Here is a 22,107-nt window from a genome sequence, read left to right as displayed (position 1 = left end):
TTGTTTTTTACTTTCCGCGAAGAGTTAAAATTAAGCTTATTTGGTCGTTGGGAAAAATTACGGGACAAATCATAAAACACTAAATTAGAAGAAAAAAAAAAAAATAAATAGAAAAGAAAATGAAATCTGGAAAGTTGCAGAAAAAAACAAAAAATATAAAAAGAGGATAACTTAAGGGGGCGAGGGTGGCTAGCCCTTGCTATCCCCTCATATTTTTTCCAATTTTTTTTTTATAAAATATACATGTGAGCACAAAAATTGAAGTTGTCTTGGGATAAAGGCAACATAGAATTGGAAAAAAAAATACTAAAAAATCACATGGCCATTCCCGTCAATTTGAAGTAGACGAACTTCATGAAAAGATTGATACATACGAAATTGATAAAACTTCTAGGATTTAATGCATGTGTCACGGCCAAGAGGTTTCACGAGCTAAAGGGCCGTGTTTTATCGCGAAGGAGCTTTTGAGATCATTAGGATTCCCGATAAGACTCCTTCCAGAATTTTCCAAGGGCGAGCGATACAGTCATTACGCCAAATTCTAGAAATCTTTACGGTAGTTGGTAGATATGGTGGTGCGATCTCATCCGATGGATAAAAAGTCAATCAATGTATGTAATCTAAAGGCCTCTAATATAAGAAGGGTGCCTCTCCTTCATTTGTATCCTTCAAACTATTTTAGCAATACAAAGCTCATTTCTCTTTTCAGAGTTTTCTCTTTCTAGAGACTAGGCGATCCAAAAATGCCTAAGTCGCCGTACGGTCACGATTCCAATTGATCAGCCCGTGACTAATGAATGCAAATTTCCAGGATAAGTACACAAAGTAGGCCCCACCTTGGTGCCTATCCAATCAGAAGAAAGAAAAGAATTTGAGTCAAACGTGATCGTGGCAAAGAAGTCAACACTCTAACGTGTTTGACTTATAGGCGGATTATTTTAATGGCCGAGGATTAATTTTCAACGTTAAAGATATATACAGATTTCATGGGATATTGAAATTTGAAAGATTTTCATCTAGTAATACGAGTGCTAGTATCTCTGGGATTATTTCTTTTATAAAACATTAAACACTTCGAATTTTTCCTTTAAAAAGGTTCTCATCTTTGTTTTTTATTTTCCGCGGAGAATTAAAATTAAGCTTATTTGGTCGTTGGGAAAAATTACGGGACAAGTCATAAAACACTAAATTAGAATAAAAAAGTAAAAATAAACTAAATAGAAAAGTGAAAATAGAGATGAAATCTGGAAAGTTGTGGAAAAAAACAAAAAATATAAAAAGAGGATAACTTAAGGGGGCGAGGGTAGCTAGCCCTTGCTATCCTCCCGTCGACCAATTAATAAAGATTCAGTTTTCTTTTTTTCATATTTTTTCAATTTTTTTCAAAAATATACATATGGGCACAAAAATTGAAGTTGTCTTAGGATAAAGGCAACATAGAATTGGAAAAAAAATACTAAAAAATCACATGGCCATTCCCGTCAATTTGAAATAGACGAACTTCATGAAAAGATTGATACATACGAAATTGATAAAACTTCTAGGATTTAATGCATGTGTCACGGCCAAGAGGTTTCACGAGCTAAAGGGCCGTGTTTTATCGCGAAGGAGCTCTTGAGATCGTTAGGATTCCCGATAAGACTCCTTCCAGAACTTTCCAAGGGCGAGCGATACGGTCATTACGCCAAATTATAGAAATCTCTACGGTAGTTGGTAGATATGATGGTGCGATCTCATCCGCTGGATAAAAAGTCAATCAATGTATGTAATCTAAGGGCCTCTAATATAAGAAGGGTGCCTCTCCCTCATTTGTATCCTTCAAACTATTTTAGCAATACAAAGCTCATTTCTCTTTTCAGAGTTTCTCTCTCTAGAGACTAGGCGATCCAAAAATGCCTAAGTCGCCGCATGGTCACAATTCCAATCGATCAGCCCGTGACTAATGAATGCATGACTAATGAATGCAAATTTCCAAGATAAGTACACAAAGTGGGCCCCACCTTGGCGCCTATCCAATCAGAAGAAAGAAAAGAATTTGAGTCAAACACGATCATGGCAAAGAAGTCAACACTCTAACGTGTTTGACTTATAGGCGGATTATTTTAATGGCCGAGGATTAATTTTCAACTTTAAAGATATATACGGATTTCATGGGATATTGAAATTTGAAAGATTTTCATCTAGCAATACGATCTCTGGGATTATTTCTTTTATAAAACATTAAACACTTCGAATTTTTCCTTTAAAAAGTTATCATCTTTGTTTTTTATTTTCCGCGGAAAATTAAAATTAAGCTTATTTGGTCGTTGGGAAAAATTACTGGACAAGTCATAAAACACTAAATTAGAAGAAAAAAGTAAAAATAAACTAAATAGAAAAATGAAAATAGAGATGAAATCTGGAAAGTTGCGGAAAAAAACAAAAAATATAAAAAGAGGATAACTTAAGGGGGCGAGGGTAGCTAGCCCTTGCTATCCTCCCGTCGACCAATTAATAAAGATCCAGTTTTCTTTCTCAATTTCATATTTTTTCCAATTTTTTTCAAAAATATACACATGGGCACAAAAATTGAAGTTGTCTTGGGATAAAGGCAACATAGAATTGGAAAAAAAAAATACTAAAAAATCACATGGCCATTCCCGTCAATTTGAAATAGATGAACTTCATGAAAAGATTGATACATACGAAATTGATAAACTTCTAGGATTTAAAAATGTTTACAATAACCGGGGTAGATAAGCCATTTTCTATATCTATTAAGAAAGTTTATCTAAATTTGAGATATTGTAAATTGAAAGATGGACAAAGATAATGATGCTTCATTTTAAATAAAGAAGTGAGACAAAAGATGGACGGTGTATTCTACCGAAAACAAAAAAAAAAAGATGAACGGTGTATTAGGCGCTCTCATAATATCAAACCCTGCACAAATATCATAAGTCTGTTCTTTTTTCTTGAAAAGCAAAATATATATATACACACATATATATCTCAATTGTATTGAGTAGATCATGAGACCATACAACAAATACATTGGAATATCTGAGTTGTGATGATGATTCCGCATGATATTGCAATGTAATGACATTTTATGTCATGGCTGAACTAATTATGTAATGGTTGAGGCTGCACAACATATTCTACAAGAAAAAGTAATGTAAGAAAAACCTTGCTCTTTGATAGTGTCACGGATCAAAGGCTTTCAAGGCACAATGAACTCAGGAAATAAGCGAAGATGACCTAACAAGCCTAAAGCTTCTAGAGGTCGGTTCATGGTACTCTAGAATATTCCTTGGGGTGAGATGGCAAATGTATGCATGGGTACACTAGGATATTTCTAGGGGCAATATAGGAATTATAGATTTATATCCTAGACACTTACCATCAATCTTCACTGTTAAATCGAATTGTAGATCTATAATTGTAAAGAGAGGGGCGGACATTTATCATTAATCTCCATCGCTAATTGTAAATCTACAGTCATAAAGAGAGGGACTTATGTATATATAGTATGTACTATTTGTTGTTGCTAAGCGTGAAAATTTATTGGATGATAATCAACACCTTCCCTTACAAACGCTTTCGCACAGAGTACACGGCATGACAATATGATCCCCCATGGCAACATCAATAACCACGCCAAATCGCAGAGAACTAACAATAACCGATCTCCTCAAAGCACTCTCTTTAACCAGCCCCACCCCTGAAATCACCTTAAGCACATTGTACGAATATCCATTGAATAATCACCCCATGCCTCGATTTCTATCTTTGAATGCTTAGGGTTGTCAAACGAGTAAACCGAGTCGAGTTGAAATTGATCAAATCTGTATTGACACATTTAATCCATTTTGACCCATTTTCGTGTAATATAAATTTAATGATCCATATCTAATATGATCCGTATCCAACCCACATCCAACCAAACCCTTGACATCATTGAGCGTCTTTGAACTAAATCTCTGGTGTCAAAACACATTAATATTCTAGGAAAATCATTTTTGAGGAAAATATTCAAAATAACCATATTTTCCGATATACAGCTAAAATATTTTTCGCTAATCTTTTATTCATGCAGCTCTTTTGATAAATTTTTATTATTATATATTTTTTAAATCAATTTTTTTAATTATTTTTATTTTTATTTTTTTCTTTTATTTTCTTTCCTAATATTTTTTTTTTTTCTTTTTTTTTCTTTTTCTTCTTCATTGGCCAATCCCTTGCCATGGTGGCAACTAGCGATTGCTTGTGGCCTCATCGGATTGAGCGGAGCCAATGAAGAAGAAAAAGGAAAATAAATTAAAAAGTAGTGGGTGAGTTATTAATGAGTTATAAATGGATTTGAGATAAAAATCCAATCAATTGGGCAAACATTTCTTCAATACCCACATCACCCTTAGTACGAAAATTACCTCATTCAATCGACAGAACAATCACTAGGGTTCGCCCTAATAGCCACCCTTGGAAGAGGGAGGTGGGGGGTTCAAATCCCCACCTTATCGGGGGGATTGAGGTGGGGACGATTTCATTTTAGAAGTGAGTTTCGACTCCTACGCCCGCAAAGGCGGGGGAACAAAAATCTGAGAGTGTATATTAAAAGTAGAACCGACCAAAAAAAAAAAAAAAAAATCGACAGAACACCAGGCAACGTAAACGTCCTCCTACTATCACTATCCTCAGTAAGGAAACAACCTCGGCCTCGGCTCGGCAACACGGCTCAAGGCCATCCAAGTCGCTGGAGGACTGATCAAGGGTTGGAGCCCAAGTTTTGCCGAGCGTTGATGTCATCACTGATGCCTACTGTTATTATTAATGTTAGCACTTTATTTATACCCTTGATCGACAAAGCAGCTCTTTCCAACGCAAGGCAGAGCTCGTGCCAGGACCGCCACTGCTCTCTGGCCAATCGGGGTTTGTCTCAAGGACCCCAAGGTTTTCGGGTATTTGAGAGACTGCAGGGACGAATGAGGGGCGGGGCAGCTGAGCTGAGGTAGTGACTGAACAAAGATTCAGGAGGCATGCGGTGGTGACGGTCCGGAGAGCAAGAGATGAGATCGAAGCCCGCTTGTTGCTTCAGAGGGAGCAGGGCAGAGAGGGAATCTAGGTTTGAGCCAACGCGGCGATGAGGCAGTCGAGGGATGACAGCATGGCAGCGAGCGAAGGAGACGCAGGAGCTGCGGGGTTTTGGAGAGGTGGGATTTACTGGGGATGAGGAGGGAAGAAGTTGGCGTTGGGGTTAGGGGAAGAGAAGGGGAGCAGAGGAGTTCGGAGCTGGATTCATGGCGGCCCTGTTGCGCTGCAGAAGCGAAGAGAAGTGATCGATGAAATTTCTGAGTGTGCCACTTATGGGAGTGGTCTTAAGCCTCTTTAGCTTCTTTTCTCCTTTTTTTTTCACTCACATTGATTATTCTGTAATTTCACGAAGAAGGACTGGAGAGGTGGTGTCGAAATGGCAGGCAGGAGGCAATTTGGGGAGCAAACGCGGGCTTGTGGAAAATATGGATTCAGGCCGATGCAGAGGAAGATGGCGGATCAAGATTCAAATTGAATAATCCGACCCCATCTAAAAAACGGGTTGAAATTTTTCATCTTTGTGTTGAACAAAATTATATAGATGTGATTGGGGTAAGCATGGATTCAGAGTAGGACGGAAAACCTAAAATCTAAAATAAGTTTTTGTGTTTTTCTTGTTCCATGTCTTCAGGTGATCTTGCAGCATTCCATAGAGTTCAACAATAATATCCTAATTTTCATTAGCATAGTAAAAAACTGAAGATTACAGAGACTACTCAAACACAGAAATTGAGTATGCGTCATTTGGATCTGAGACATCTTAGCAATACAAGTATTCATGAGAGCATCATTTGTCTAAACATTTTCTCAATTTGGCATAGAATATCTCTTTTAACACTTTTTAGTGTAAGGCTGACTTGACATAAAATTCTGGGAGGCATGTGTGAATAGCAAGCCATAACAACATGTGTCGCATTTATAGGATTGCAAAATCGGCATTATGATTATTTTCCACCGAACATGGTGAGATGCCGTTTGTTATCGACAGTCCCAGAATCTGGCATGGGGTTTATTTGGTAGCAACATCCAAGTATAGCATCTAGGAACTATAAAATATGCCGTGACAGGGATAATAATATGGCATTGCTTGTCCAATGAATATTGGACACGAAGATTTGCGTTTTACTTGCTCCATGATCACATCACATTATTTGTCCGTAGGCCAAGAAGAGCATTTCGGCAGCATTTGAAGATGTTCTCTCTAGTTTAAAAATCGGAGGTTAAGTGACCATGTTCTTCAAGATTAGCATATATATATATATATGATAGAGAATTGTAGTCATCCTTTCATTTGATATCAATGAGTTGTGGCAGATCACTTGGAGGGGCAGGAATGATACCGTCGAAAGTAATTTGGGGAACGCGGCTCGCCTTAATTTGATCTCATATTCAATAAATTTTTGACATCAAGTGTATTTTTCCCATATTGTCAATTGCCTAAGACCAGATAACCGAACAAGCTAAGCTTCTAAAGTCTTGGGTCATAATACTCGAGAATAGTCCTTGTAGTGACATGGAAAATGTACAGATGAGTAGTTTTGGAGACAACATGGGAAAAATACACTTGTATTTTGGACATTTATCATCAATCTCCACCATAAAATCAAATTGTAGATTTACCTTTATAAAGAGAGGGTCTTGTGCAAACAATTTAGGGTGAGTTTAGTTCAATATTTTGAAAACTCATTGGGAAAATATAAAGTGGTTTAGTCCAAAAGTTTTGAATAAATGCAAAAACTATTTGGTAAATTACGCTTTGAAAAATAATTTTGAGAAAAATACCGTTGGTGATAAATACATTTGAAAAGCCCTTTAGGTGACTAATATTAGTTCTTTAATTTTTATCTATTTAAAATTGAAAAAATAAGATATATAATTATTTTAAAAAGAAAAGATCAAACATTTCATTGGTTTGACGAAGAGCTATGGCTGCCAACAACCTACGATGAGGGCCACACGACCCTTGCAAGGGCTGTTAGTGGTTGCCCAACCTTGAGCGACCCTCGACAATCGTGCGACCCAAGTGGCATGCAACCCAAGTAGTAGTCACAAGACCCAAGCAACAGTCGCTCAAGATCATGTGACCTCCAATAGCCCTTGCCAAGGTCACGCGATCCTCATCGGAGGTCGCCCAACCTCAAGCAACCTCGACTGATAGCCTCAACACTAGATCTAGCTTGTCTACAGCCATAACCCTTCGCCAATCCAGCGAAGGGTTTGGTCCTTTTTTAATTAAAAAAATATAATAATGAGGGATAAAATCGGAAATTTGAAAATTTTGTGAGGGTAGTTTTTGAAGGAAAAAAATGAGTTTCAATGTTTTTGCCAATGCTAGCTTTCACTTGAAAGCTCATTCAAAATAATTGTCAAATGGTTTAGCATTTTTTGAAAAAACTTTGAAGACGGAAACCCCATGGAAATATTGAACCAAATGCACTATTAATCAAAGTATCATCTTGAGAGCATTCCTTCCCAGAACAAGTTCTCTTTCTCTAAACATTTATAAGTAAAGCTGACATGGAATGCAAATTTATGCACGAATAGGATCTGACGGAATAGCAAACGCTCCTAAGAAGGGATTATGGACAACGAATATTTCTTTCCCCCAAACGTGGTGAGGATGCTATTTGAGGTCAACAGTCTGAGAACTCGGCATGGCTCTGATTGGCTTATTGAATGAGCAGTGGCAAGTAATTTGGGAACAGAGTTGTCGCTAGTAGACTTAGAAGGTAAAACGGTGAGGCGGGTCGCTCGTTTCTTTTGGCCCTTATATTCCAGAAGTTCTTGATGTCCTTGTCCGTACATCTGATAGATGCAGGAAACACAAAATTCCCAAATGCAATTCGAATACATATGAATCCAAATTATCACCTGAGATACAATGTCGACCACGACTAGCCACTTTTCTACATCGGAGAAGTGCCCTTCTTCTGGTCGGCCGGAGTTGGTTGATCCTGCAGAGCATTGCTGGTTCAGAAGAGGCCGGCATAGCCGCTGACGGGGCTCTAGTTGCCCTTGGTGTGCTCCCGCACATGCTCCGCCAATATCTCATCCTTCCACCGCCGTGGCCCTATCGTGAAATGGTCGAAGTTCTCTCTAGGGCATCACCGGAATGCTTGCAGCCGTGAATGAAATACTCTCTTTACTGTGAAGAAGAATAATAGTTCGACAGCAATGGCTATTACCGTTGCTTTGAGAGATTAAGTTGGATACCTATTCAACTTTAAGGCCATTTACCTTTCTTTTACTCTCTCGCGGCAGGAACAGCCATACTCTTTTTCTTAGCTAATTCCAATATCATAAACTTACGTTTTTTCTTGAAATTAAATTAAAAAAATATATATTATAATTACTTCAACACCCTTTGTAATCTTCGAATTAATCTAGCAACTTTATCTTATTAGATCAGGTTGAAAAAATAAATCTTATGAGGGACACTGGTTAATTTTACTTAATAGAGGGATCTTTTATTTCTAATACATCATTTGCACATAACATGAGAAAAACAATGCACTACAAAGTACAACGTTTTTTAAGTCGGGAATATTAATTAAAAAGATAATGTGGCTGGGCTATGTGCTAAGTTATTTTACTTTGTAATCCAACTGACTCAAGAAGCTGAGCTGGATGAGAGAAACTACATCAGTGCAAAATGATGGTGGTTGAGAAGCGAATTTAAGGTCTAAACCTCAGTGGTTCGGACTGAATCGAGGTCAGGTGTCTTGATTTGATGAACAGCGTCGAAATAATCTACAAGAAGCCAAAAACAAATCTAGAACCAAAGATATAAGGCGGGGGCTGAAAGCACGCAGTTTACCGTTTCTGGATGGACAATATCCATGTAATTTCCAGCAAAACTCAAGATGAACCCGTGCAATTTACTCACAAAGTCCTCCTGATATCGCCAGATTTCTGCCTGTAGGTCTTGATCAATCTCAATTTCAAATGGTCAATGTTACCAAAAGGGCGCATGTACTATGAAACGATTGGTTCAAATTATAACAAAGCCAACCGAATCGACCAGTCAAAAGCTCTAAAAAAGGCTTCAGCTAAGGAACACATGAGAGAGGGAGAAAGATAAGTCAAGGAACTTCAGTGAATTTCCATGTGTTGCAGCAATACATAATCTAAAACATAATGTATAAATTCTATCTTCTACTACCGCAATCGTGTTTTAGGTCTGCACATCCCTAGTCTCAAAAGTTCATGAACTTGCTCAACAGATAAGTGAGAAATTCCACAAACATGCAAGCACTCTAGTTGTTTTTCATTATTTGATAAAGCCACTTGCAAATGCTTTATCTCTTCCTTGTTCATGTTTAAAAGCCTTAGAGAATCTCTTACACAAGGGAAAAATGCTTCTGGCCGAGCACAGAACGGCTGAAAGACAAGGTATAAAGCTCTCATATCTGCTGTAAACCGACCAATCCCTTTTGCGGAAAAACAGACATCGCTCATAAGAATGCTGCGAAAAAGAAAATGGTCGAGCCCATCAGCGACGTTACGCCACAAATCCATGAAGTCCTTCGGGTTTAGTATTCTTCTCATATTTGTTAGCTGACTTCTCAAGGCATCCAATGCTATGACAAGATCAGCAGAGACTACACAGTCAGTCTCCGACGAAACTATACTCGGGGTATTATCTTGCTCAAGTTGCTCAAACCCAAAACTATGCCTGTTCTCGACATAATCCCAGCTTAGCATTTCAAATTGTTGTAGGAGAAAGGCAATTATCTCCAACAGCCAATTGGTCTCGAGCTCAGCCAAACTTTTAGTTTCTTCCCCAAAGAAGCAATTATAACCTGTGCCAACATTTCCATGCCGCTCCATATCCTCAAAGAAGTTCATGTCCAAGAAATTCACATCATCACTCCACTCTAGCAGTTTATATTCAACATATCTGGCGGCATTTATGGACCCACAAACCCTCATAATCACATCATTATCATCAAAATTGGCAGACTGCATTTCTTCTATCCTGCAATGTGAAATTAAGACCTTGAGAAAGCACCAAATGAATTTCCCAGCAGCCAATCTGACAAACTGCACCCTTGAGAAAATAGAGGGAAATTTTTGACATCTCTCAATCATTGCCCACACAACTTTAAGCACGAAATCTGCAATCAATGGAGCTTTGTAATCATCTTGAGTAGCAAGAAGATGATCTACAGATTCCGTTTCATGATAAAACCCATTCCCACGCTTGCTACTTTGCACCCAAGCCCTCTCATCTCTTAATTCATCTTTAAATTTCTTCCACGCATCCTTGAACTCAATCTTTGCCCAAATCTTGAGCCACTCAGGCTTCTCACAGAATATGTTCAATACTGATATTCCTCTAGTCAGATATTGAAGCATATCAGAGCCCACATAAAGACAGGTTTCGGATTGGATGAGCGACTGCATACGTGAATCGAATGCAATGATGAGGTCCATGATATTAAGCCATGAAGTTGACACTTCTGATTTGCCACCTTTCTCCTTGTAGCTTTCAGCAAGCGGAGGTAAAACCTTTTTCACCAGGAATCCAGAAAGCATTTGAACCATCGAAAAAACCCAAGCTTCTCTGGCACTAAAGGCAACCAACCTGGCCTTATCTATCAGAGGCTGCAAAACTTCTTCAACGCCAACCAGGAAATCCCTCGTAACTTTAAACGCAAGAGCAAAAATCAATTCGGGCTGGTGAATCCATTTAGTAAAGTGATACTCCATCCGTGCTCCGATGGGAGAAACCAGCTCATCAATGGCCCAAAGCCTTGATCGATTCTCATTTAATCCCAAAAGTTTCTGTTTTCGCTCTTCCCTTCGTGTCTGCAGATGTTGCAGCACACATAAAGATAGAAAACTGTGAGCATAACTCTCTCTCTTCTCCCCTTGCATTAAAAGTAGAGGATTCGGTATGCTAGAGACTTCTCCATCCCCCATAGCCGTTGTCAGAAGTTTTGGTGGCCATCCTAGGGAAGCAAGAAGAGACCTATGATCTGCAATGACTTTCGGTCTAAGAACAGCAAGAGTTTTGTCGACTCTGCTATCCACAGATTTCAAAAGATGGCACCATTGAGGTCGGGATTTCGAAATGTCAATCACTAGGTCCTCGATATCATTCATGGTTTTTATCGCTTGAAGCAACTTCTCTCTACTCTGTCCAGTTTCCTGAATTGAAAAGGAGGAATCAAATCAGGTTCATAACCTGCAGGAAAATTAACATCTAAAGAACTGCCATGAAAAGTAAGGGCAAAGACTACGGTCATTACCATCAGAACAGATGAAGCAGAATTTTTTTTGGACAAGACATTTCTCGCTTGCTGATTTACGAAGATAACTGAATCTTCCAGATCTCCAACCAGCACTTCAAGCTGTAATGCAGTCCCTTGAATATTTATTACCATAAATTAGTCATGGCTTTTCATAGAAAGCAGACATACACCATTTCCCAGTAACGATGAGAGACGACTAAATCTTAAGAAGTTCTACTACCCATAAAAAAAATCTCAAGTCCAATCTCATCGATGCCAGAACTCAATAACAGTAATTCACAATCACTCAAAAGACGGATTGGCAACAAAGTCACGACTCCGAGATCAACAGAAACTGCGTCCGGCCGCTAGATAATGAACAACTGAACATAACGGCTCGAAGTAGGGATCAAAGCTCACCGACATATTCGCGAATGTTCGCGATGCGCTGCACTTCTTTCGCAAGCCGAGGAAGCTCCTCCCCGAAAGTTCTTCCACTCCCATGCGACCGCACACCGTCTACAATCACGAAACTGACCATAAAATTCAAAACCAAACATCGAGCTAAAGGCGGACCAGCCACAATCACATTGCAGAACCTCGCACCGAAGACGACGAAATGCAAACCTAAGACAACAAAATGCGCGCACACGAGAAAGAAAGAGAAAACCATTCAAATACCAACATTGCGATGTGCAGGCGCTGAGGTTCTCCAACTTGGCGAGCGACCTCTGGATCAAGGACTTGGCCCCGAGCGAGCGGTAGATCCACGAGACGGCGAGCCTCGCGATCCGGCCCCGGACGGCCGCGAGGTCGCCGTCCAGATCGGTGCACCTCCGGTCCAGCTCCGCGGCGAGGCCGGCCGCCCCCGGCAGGTCCCCGCGGCTCGCGAGGTGCGCGTCGAGGAACGCCACGTGCTGCGGGGAGAGCTCGGCGGCGCGGGGAGGCAAGAACGCGTCGTCGGCGTCGGCGTCGGGAGCATCCATCGCGGCATGGGAGGTCGTCCGCCGTAACCGTAACGAGCGTATTTCAAATTCCCAAGTCTCGAAAATCCGGACGGAAAAAGGCCAACGAGGGTCTTTTCTTAGGGCTCGGCTGATGAAAAATCTAGCTATATAGTTCTTACCTATTGCAATGGTATCTCCTAGCTGTAGTCCTACTAAAATTAGTCATAACGAATATTGACACTTCTTGTAAATTCGAAATGACCGTATCCCCCCAAAAAGCGGCATTCTCCGCATAAAAATGTTCATATTTCCAGAGCGCAAAAAGCGGCATTCTTCGACTAAAAATGTCCGCATCTCCAAAGCAAATAGGCGATGCTTCGATGGTGACGTGATGGCCCGAAAATGCTTTAAAAACTTTAGTACCAATCTTTTTTTTTTTGGTCGGTAACTTTAGTACCGATCTATTAAGCCCGAATTGGGAGATTGATGTTGTCATTTTCTCTTGCAATGGATAGCAGGATCACTTAATATAACACGAAACAACTCTAGGTTGAAACCAAATTTAGCAAAGCCAAACCGGTCAATTCGAGATTGAATGCTTGGCTTTTTCCAAATTGCTTCGCTTTGCAATCCAATGTTTTCGGAATCGAAATATTTTTGCTTTGTTTCGATTTTTTTTTCCATATCCTATGTAAAGTACAAACATATCTCTCTCTTGACTGTGACAAAGAAGCCATAAGAACGGCGTTCTCATCAGCATAAAGCCTTTTGCTTTCAAAAAAATCCTCATGAAGATCTCTCTTCCTTTAACCCATGCCCGTGAGGCTAGAAATGGACAAGAGAAGGAAGAAAGCAAACCGGTTGGAGAAAACAAAACAAAGAAATACAGAGAGTCAAATCTGCCTATGAAGAGAGGTAAACATAAATATGCACTGTACAACCTGAGCCGCTCGTCCAAAAATATAAAAAGCCGAGCCGCTATTTATAAGACCAAAAGCGGATGGAGGCAAAAAAATGTGTCGGGCCACGAGAACAGCAAGACAGAAGCTCCATGTCCACCTCAGCTTAAAGCAAATCGAAAGTCCATGTCAGGTCACACAGTTAAAGATCATGGAGAAGTCGACAGTCCCTCGGGGATCAACTGCCGGGAGACAAGTATTGTTCTTCGTCCACCTCCGAGGAGCTGGAAGGAATAGGATCGAACTCTACCATCTCTGCAATTACCTTCGGCTCTTGCTTTATTAGCCGTTCCTGTTCCGATGGATTCCTGAGCAGTGTCCTCTGTTCTAAATATTGAAACAACGTTCAAGCAAAACAGGTTAAGGTACACAGAGAAATGAGAACAGAGAATGCTCGAGCGACTGATCAGGAAAAGAATGGCAAAAGAAAGGAGGATTTATGGGTCCTCAAAATCACCAGGCATTGATAGCGAGCAATCGTGTACTGGTTAGTCAAATAAAAGGATATTCTCTTCTCCATCCCTTCTCATTTGCTTGTTCAATGACATGTTCTAGCCGGGCCAGCTCACTTTGAATCCACTGCAATGTACAGAAAAGGTTAATGTTTGGAAGTTTGATTCTGCAGGAAAAGCAGCATCCCTGAAGTAGATTCATTTGCGCATACACGCATGATTAGAGAAGTGCTGAAAAATTTGTTGGCAGAATGGATTCATTAATGTCCAGCAGCATGATACTAACAGGAGAGAAGAAAACAGTCTCCAGAACGAAAGCACCAGTACAACTCCCACGGGTAGTCAGTATGGACCTGGATGAGGAACACTTACATGTTTAATCACATCTACATGCAGACTTTTAGCCTTCTCCCGAAGCTCAACCTGTCAATATTATCAGGTCAAGAGATGAACCATCTACGATTTGCATATATAGGCGCAAAATTTGACTATGAAAATGACTTTGAGAATTAATTAAGCACACATTCATCAAAGAGAACTTGACATCTCTAATATAAAAGTCTATTTAAGTTCGAGATTGGATTATGCAATTCCATGCCTAATTTCCCTGCCAATTCCATAAGGTTCACAGTGGTCTTTTCACTTTTCAACCATTTTTTTCATTTTTTTGCCCGTTTATTGTTTCAAGTCAAAAGTTTACTTTTACTTGAGCATTCCAAAAGAGAAGATAATGCCCTTTCATTGAATTCTGCATTAAGGATATGACATACAATTCCTGACAAATTCACGAAAGCTGATGTTAGGATTCTTTGGGATATCTAATTGAGTTTTATGGTGAAGACAACCATTGCCCAGAGATAACAGATGACTTTCTATTATTTTCATTCCTGAACTTTCACTTATTTCTTTTTTTTTTGGCCAAGGCACAGGTATGATCAAGTTAGATTATGGAGATTTCGGCATCTTGAGTCACCACTCAACATCAGAACTTAGAATGATTTGTTTACAAACATTAAATATGACTCTTGCAAGTTTTTTTTTTTTTTTTTTTTTTTTTTTTTTTTTTTTTTTTTTGGTAAAAGTACGAATTATATTGATTTAGCCAAAAGAATACAAGGAAGGATAACCAGCACCAACCAAAGAGTCCTGCATGCATCCTTCCCATATCCATGGAGTTTCTACATGTGCAGTTGCTCCAATAGGCATTTGTCCTTGTGTGCAAAACTAAAGGTCTTCCAACTATAGGGTTAAGGGAAAAAAGCTGCCTAAGCAGGAAAGACTTACCACAGTAAGCTTTTTAAGGAGGCCAGAATTCGTCTTCTCCCGCAAATCCTCGCAATCCTCCTATCAAGGGGATCACACCGTTAAATGATTGAAGAGCCAAACATCATTGAGAAGTGATAACCAAAAGATTAGATGGTAATAAGCTAGAAAGCACCAGTGACTGTCCAGCAAAACAGCAAATCCACCTTGCAGTTTCAAGGTACGTTTAAGATTTAAAATTCTATTGATGACATTTAAGTAATTAGATTGTCTAAATAGCAGTCCAACAAACCAGAAAAAGTAAAGAAATCCTCCTACAAGCATCAACTCACTAAACTTTGGTGCCCAAGCATCCTTGCCATGGACCACTATAATAGGAGGGTAACAAAGGTAAGATGGAATCTACTTTGAGAAGCAATGTCACCCCATCCTGGGGCTTCCCCCCACCAGTGCACATAAGCATAATAAAATAGGTAAAATGGAAAGAGGAAAGGTAAGAAAAAGGAGTGGTGGCCCAGACTCACGATTAAGAATTAACTAAGCACCAATATTGCCGGATTCACAAGAATAGTTATGCTCTAAACAGTTCAGTACCTCAGTTAAGTCCGCATCAGACAGCATTGGTAAATTGACATCTGATGGCATGTCATGTACTTGGAGGAGAATCTCTCCATTAAGATTGTCGGATGTTGAGGTTCTCTTTACACCTACATAGATGAAACAGTGAAAAAGGCGTAGCAGTATATAAGATCACAGCATTTTCACAAATCTGCAATTAAATGTTTTAAGTGCTTTGCTATGCAAATTGGAATACTTAAAAAAGCCAAGCCCCTGTAATCAACACAGCAATCACCTGTAACTTGCAAAAGTTGGTAGGGACGCTTGTGCAGATAGTCCCTAGGATCTGTTTTCACTTTTACAAAACTTCCAACTAGTTTGCCTTCAAAACTATCCGGTTGCTTCAATAACTCTTGGATCAAGCTCCTCCTCAGATAAATAAGTTTGATATTAGCTTCATTAATAGATGCAAAACAGCTCTCTCGAGCATTGAGAACCACCTCCTTTTCCCTAGGTTTTCTGTTAGTGTATGAGGTTCTCTGATGCTTACATGCAACCGAGTTGCTCCTTTTCATTTCTTGCAAACTAAGATCACAAGCATCATCACTTTCTTCCTCATCTGAAAGCTCCAAAACCTCATTAAGATGTGGCTCTAGAAGAAAGTAGATTTGGTTTTTGTGAAGTGTTTTCTTCCTAAATACAGAATACAGACTTTCATCACAAATAACCTTCTTCTTTTTCTTAGGATGAAAAAGTTGTTTCTCTTTGATGTATCTAGAGATGATAGAATCCACGTTCCACCGTGATAGCTCTTTGGAAGTGTCTTCACCAATGGACTTGAGAAAGTTAATTAGTGTTTTTGATCCCCACCCTTCAAATTCAATAGTAATAGAACCCTTCACTTTTCTCGCTGATTTTTTTCTTGAACAGTCCTCATCACTTTCAGACACAGATTCATATATTTCTTCACTATCAGAAAGTTCAGCTGAAAAGGAACCATGCTTGCCCCCTTTTCCCTTCTTCATCAGAATATCTGCTGAATAGACGTGATCCAAATTCAAGTCCTCCTTTTCCTTTATTATCTCCCAATATTCCTTAAACAAACACTCGTATGTATCTCGATCTTCGAAATCAAGTTTATCCTGCAAGAGTCAGATGAGAGTTGTCACGATGGCTATGCACACATTCACTTGAATGTAAAGGCGATCATCAAGCTGAAACAATATAGAAAGTGAGGTAATGAGCCTTAAGGAATTGGCATGATAATCAAACAAGTCACTCGTATGTTAGAAGCTTAAATTTCTCCTAAGTTACTATATAGAATCTCAAGATAAATATCTACAATTTATCCGACAACTAGGCTAATATCACACCTTGTAATAATATGAAGTCAGTTTCTGGTTTTTCGCCAGTGTTGTAGTACATGCGACTCTCTATCCGTTCCCACAGAAACTCCATAGAGACATGCATCACCACGCTTTATTTCAACAACTGCGGCTAGGTTCACTTTGAAATGTTGACAACTGTACCACACACTTGTAGCTATCTACAGAGTTACAGGAATTTGGACAATCTCAGTAAATGAGATGCCTTCTCTGACAAGAGGTTGATGTGTACTGGGTATAGTCGACTGAGTGAGAGTGATCTGAAAAAAAAAAATGTACAGCCTAAAAAGGAAAGACAAAGGAGCTGCCAATTTGCTGTGTATCATCTAGAGCACAATCATAACATATGAATGCCTAAAGTTTATAAAGTTCAGTGGTTCTTCAATACATACCCCGTCAGAGTCATAATCCACTTTTTCTTCTATAAGCAGAATGAGTTTCAAACATTCGTGGCAGAATCCTCCCTTTCCTCTGACGGATACAAACTCAGCAGCACTATCACAGCGTCCACATATAGCATTTGGACAGCAAAAGCAATAATACCTTGTGGTTTTATGGCAAATGAAGCAGGAATGACGCTCTGGAAAACATTTTTATATCAGTGTCCACATATACATGATAAACTTTTCTGCACAATGCACTAGAAGAAATGTAATGTCAAGGCAAGTTACAAGAAGGCTGTGAAATTCGGAACTCCTCAGCCATATCTTGAGTTTGTGACTGCATACGAGCTTACAATGGAGAGAGAGAGAGAGGGAGAGAGGGAGAGCATTGTGCAAATGCAGATCCAAGTTATGTTTATTAACTTGAAACTGAACATTTGGGGCTTACCACAAGTCCAGAATTGCCCAGTCTTCATTAAAGAATTATCCTTTACACAATCAGAATGATAAACTTTTGAGCAATCTCTGCAATAAAAAGTATACACTGAGGCACAGAAACAGAATAAATCCATGAGGAAATAATTGCTAAATAGACACCTTCCATTACAACTCCAGAGTCCAATTCCTGATCCACAAAAATATGCTTGAGAAAGCTAACGAATTTATGCAAAAGAGAAGAAACACTAAAACGTGTTTATACTCCAGGAGAAGAACCAAATACCTTCTAATGAATAATGATAACCCTGTAAAATAAAAATAAAAATAATAGCAATAATAATAACCCTCGTTGCTAATGGCAAAGTTCATATGCACCCAGAATTAAGGACTTCCACGGTGCTACGGTACAATGCAATGTACCGTCCTTTACTTTAAGACGGGTTTGCTTTTGTACTTGATTTAGAAAAACGGTAACGTAGTCAAAAAACAAAAACAAAAACAAATATCCCAAAAAACCTTGCTTTTGGTCTTGGTTACGTCGCACCGTCGGTAAGGCGGTTCAGCAGGATGTCGTACCACAGAAAATCCAAAGGCGTCAAATGACAAAACCATTTTCTTTTTTTATGAAGGAGGCAAGCAAATTTGTCACTTTTCAGGGACTTTTGCAGTGACAGTGACGACACAGGCCGGCAGAATACGCATAGGCCATGCAAGACTGATGAATGTGGGACACCACAAAAGAGAAGTATCGACACCGTATGTTATTGACGGGGACTATCCCCAGCATTTCTCCACGAGAAAGAACTGAAAAGGATATTGTCTTGACCAGGACCACGGGAATACACAAAGATATATTTCGTACGCAGCAATACACACGGAATACCTCTCGATCGACTCGCATTATCACCCAAAATCGCGAACCTGCACAGCAGCAAACAAGAACCGGAGGGGAAACTAGGAGCACTCACTTGTGGTCGCACAGAATCAGCTCGCCGCCGTCCTTGCAGACGAAGCACCAGTCGTCGGACTCCTGGTGCTCCTCCCTCTTCCGCTTGTCCTGCTTCTTCTTCTTCTTCGTCATCCTCGCCTGTTCACCAGATAGAGAGAGAGGACGCGCAAGCGACGTCAGTAAGTAGCAGCCTCGACATCCGAGAGAAAAACAGCCTCTCGCGACAAAGCAACGGAAACAAAAAAGAGGAGAAAAGGAACAGCGGCGCACCAGGAACGCGCGCGCGTCCGCAGAATCGCGACGGCGGATTTCGGCGGCGGCGGCGGCGGCGAGAGCGACAATGGCGATCGATCACGGGGAGACGCGAGATATAGAGAGAGAGAGAGAGAGAGTGGTGTGTAGAATCGTAGAATCTGCAGAGTATTGAATGGCGTTTCTGATCGGAAGAGAGAGAGTGGAAAGCAGCGACTGACAGAGGAGGAACCTTGGCGAGGGTCCTCGGGCGCATTTCCTGAAATGTCCCCACAGAAATATTTTAATCCCGAATGTGCCCGCGCATATTCTGCCACGGAAAAGAGGGGCAAATGTCGGACTGTAGGTCGCGGGGGTTAAAAGGGTCATTTGAGTCCCAGCTCGCCCGGCTTACTGTCCCAATCGCTTTTTCGGGTGCTTCCCGGGAAAATGATATTTATCGCTCGTGGTGGAACTACGATAATATTTTTTGATCGTCGATCGATATCATCCGCGATGCGAACTATCGTTAATGTATTCATCTCAAATTACTTTTTATCATAATAAATACCAAATTGGTAAACGATATGACATTAATTCCAAAATAATTTGCGAGTCGCTGAAAACTTAGAATTTGTGAATTCACAATAAATTAGCCTTTTATTAATTTGGCGGCGAACTATCGTTAATGTATTAATCTCATATCATCCACGATGCAAACTATCGTTAATGTATTAATCTCAAATTACTTTTTATCATAACAAATATCAAATCGGTAAGCGATATGACATTAATTTCAAAATAATTTGCGAGTCACTAAAACCTTAAAATTAGTGAACTCACGATAAATTAACCTTCTATTAACTTTCGTTAAATTGTTGACATGAAACAAACAATTGGACCAATGTGGAAATTCAATGTAGATGAATCTCTAAGCCAAAAAAAAAAAAAAAAGGTGAGTTGAAATTGAGCCCTTTCGAGAGCTCTCTCACGTTTCGAAATTTTCTTGAAATATCCACTTTTTTCATAAGATGTTTTTATTATAAAAGTGCCAATTTGAGATTTTCTATATCGTAAAACTAATTTTGGAATAGATATGACATGAGAATATTGATTTTTTTTTTACACGAAACCAATTTGGAGCAAATGCAACACGGGGTATGAATTGAAAATCAAACTAGAGTAAATATGACACGAGTACATTTGTTTGCGATTGTTTACAACAACAAAAATCAATCTAATATGATTATGGTAAGAATGTACAGAATCAGGGTTTTGGGATATAACTAATAATTATAAATTATTTTTTTCACATAATTCAACTTGTCACGGTTTATATGTGAAATGTGCAAAAAAAAAAAATACAAAAAGCTCTATAGCTAATAAAAATTGGTTTTTCATGTACTTGGAAATCATACTGATATTATTTTACTTAGACTAAATATGTTCAGTGAAAAATAAATAATTTGTAAAACATTCTTTAAAAATAATCGATTGTTTCATTTGAAATAATTAGTCAATTGACTTTTTTTATTATTATTAGCAACAAGCGATATTTTTTATGAAAAATTATTTATATATTATTCATTTTCCATAAAATAAACACACCAATGAAACTCCAATGTCTTTCGGCAAGTAAATCCTGGTAAAGTTTCTTAACATTCCCGACATATTCCTTTCTAATAAAATTTTGATTTTCTTTGTTTTCTTATTTCATTCATTACGCATGACCTGCAAGTAGATCACTATGCGGCTAGGATCTTAAATAGAGATAAAATGAGATAATATACACCCAAAACAATACGAACATTATTAAGATATAATCATGGCACTTGGTATTTCTGTTGGCCTATTTTTCTAGTTATTAGGCAGTTATTCAAGTCGGTTTTCACATACCTTGACCTGTCCACCTTTTCACAATAATTGGGAGGGCACAATAGTTCACATCACCCTAGCACATTCAAGATTTTGTTGTTGGAATGCTCTCATCGAGGCTTAAACCCAAAATCACAATGCAGTAACTCCCTTATCGTCTAAAATAGCAACTTGTCGGTTTATGAATTGATAACAGTATTGGGGTCAATATACTTCCTGACAAGATCTATCTATAGATAAAGGTCAATGACTCGTTGACATCGGGGAGTTCCCACAAATCCATAGCCCAAAAAGTAGATAAAATGCGTCTGTTCAAAATCCTCATAATAGACCATGTAGGCTTAGCAGCTTGATCTGTCTCCTCAATCCCCATTAACTTGAAGAGCAAAATGGTCAGCAAAGTCATTCCATTTTCGGGCACAACTCATCTAATGGAGTTTGCTCAGACCTGATCAATTTTATACGAAAAACAAATAATTTTTTACACGGGCTGGTCCAACTTAGATCCACCAATTAATTAATCTAACATATACCAGAAATTAAACCGACAGGAAAGTTATGATACTTTTAAAAAATTACTAATTTTTGATCATTTTCATCTTCGAGAAACTTATTACCAATATAAAATATTACTACCTCAAGAGTCAAGATACAGACCTTTTTCATTTTGTTTTCCAATAATTTGCGGAGGTGAATTAGCTATATGGGCATTGAGCCCTTTTTCCATTTTATTTATACAATACATTTGACGACTTCGCTATAAAACTTTCGCTATGAGTATAACTATTACTTAACCTACGTTGACCGAGAGAGAATTTTTAAACATTTTTTAATGACAATAAAATCTTTTTTGTACATTTTGGCTCTGGCTAAAAACCCAGTTAACATCATCACTCGAGTAGAAAATGGAGATTTGGCTCAATTTAATGAAATATCTGCAATCTTAGGAGACGTTTGGTAATATTTCTATTGTTCTGCTTCATCATTTTTTATTATCATGAATAGAAAAGGAACATAAATTTATTTATGTGCGTCAGTTGATTTTTATATTCCCCATAATAAAAAAATGCCCATAAGGAATAGATTTTGAGTAGCAATAATAAATAGATTTTTTTTTTTTGTTATCGATAACAAAAAGATAAATAAGGTCATTTTAGAGAAACAAGCTTAGTTATGTAATGTTTGTCTATACACAATCGACACAACATTCAACAAGACTTACATCTAAACTGGATCTCTTGACTTGATCCAAGTCTCCATTTTTATGAATAAAAAATTAACACTAAAATCTAGTAAAATTAATTTATAATATTCTTTTCCTAAATTTCTTTTTTCCTTACCAAAAAAAAAAGGATTTT

The 22,107-nt window shown here is 38.7% G+C and overlaps 2 protein-coding genes across 2 annotated transcripts; both read right to left on the bottom strand.

The window, feature by feature from the left end:
• Positions 1-9,134: 9,134 nt before the first annotated feature.
• LOC104421432 (RINT1-like protein MAG2L) lies at positions 9,135-12,554 on the bottom strand. The gene is made up of 4 exons (XM_010033376.3): positions 11,995-12,554; positions 11,730-11,828; positions 11,328-11,443; positions 9,135-11,226 (listed from the first exon to the last, which is right to left on the bottom strand). The coding sequence occupies exons 1-4, from the start codon at positions 12,293-12,295 to the stop codon at positions 9,232-9,234; spliced, it is 2,511 nt and encodes an 836-aa protein (XP_010031678.2). The 5' UTR covers positions 12,296-12,554; the 3' UTR covers positions 9,135-9,231.
• A 422-nt stretch (positions 12,555-12,976) lies between these two features.
• On the bottom strand, positions 12,977-19,106 carry LOC104421425 (uncharacterized protein At5g08430). The gene is made up of 10 exons (XM_010033366.3): positions 18,914-19,106; positions 18,663-18,781; positions 17,705-17,781; positions 17,266-17,453; positions 15,784-16,630; positions 15,525-15,637; positions 14,952-15,011; positions 14,040-14,090; positions 13,724-13,794; positions 12,977-13,559 (listed from the first exon to the last, which is right to left on the bottom strand). The coding sequence occupies exons 2-10, from the start codon at positions 18,773-18,775 to the stop codon at positions 13,394-13,396; spliced, it is 1,686 nt and encodes a 561-aa protein (XP_010031668.2). The 5' UTR covers positions 18,776-18,781; positions 18,914-19,106; the 3' UTR covers positions 12,977-13,393.
• Positions 19,107-22,107: the final 3,001 nt, after the last annotated feature.

The sequence above is a fragment of the Eucalyptus grandis genome, chromosome 10 (genome assembly GCF_016545825.1).
Source record: "Eucalyptus grandis isolate ANBG69807.140 chromosome 10, ASM1654582v1, whole genome shotgun sequence".
Taxonomy (NCBI): domain Eukaryota; kingdom Viridiplantae; phylum Streptophyta; class Magnoliopsida; order Myrtales; family Myrtaceae; genus Eucalyptus; species Eucalyptus grandis.
Note: the sequence above shows the minus strand (reverse complement) of the source record. Positions and strands in the feature narration are given on the sequence as shown.

What these genes read in the sequence shown, in the direction of transcription:
- LOC104421432 (XM_010033376.3), bottom strand. Translation starts at nt 12,295, where the DNA reads ATGGATGCTCCCGACGCCGACGCCGACGACGCGTTCTTGCCTCCCCGC. An exon ending in GAACATTCGCGAATATGTCG is followed by an intron (nt 11,444 to 11,729) that starts GTGAGCTTTGAT and finishes TAAATATTCAAG; the next exon opens with GGACTGCATTACAGCTTGAA. An exon ending in CTGCTTCATCTGTTCTGATG is followed by an intron (nt 11,227 to 11,327) that starts GTAATGACCGTA and finishes TTTTCAATTCAG; the next exon opens with GAAACTGGACAGAGTAGAGA.
- LOC104421425 (XM_010033366.3), bottom strand. Translation starts at nt 18,775, where the DNA reads ATGACGAAGAAGAAGAAGAAGCAGGACAAGCGGAAGAGGGAGGAGCAC. An exon ending in TGGGCAATTCTGGACTTGTG is followed by an intron (nt 17,454 to 17,704) that starts GTAAGCCCCAAA and finishes AATGTTTTCCAG; the next exon opens with AGCGTCATTCCTGCTTCATT. An exon ending in TCCTTAAAAAGCTTACTGTG is followed by an intron (nt 14,091 to 14,951) that starts GTAAGTCTTTCC and finishes TAATATTGACAG; the next exon opens with GTTGAGCTTCGGGAGAAGGC.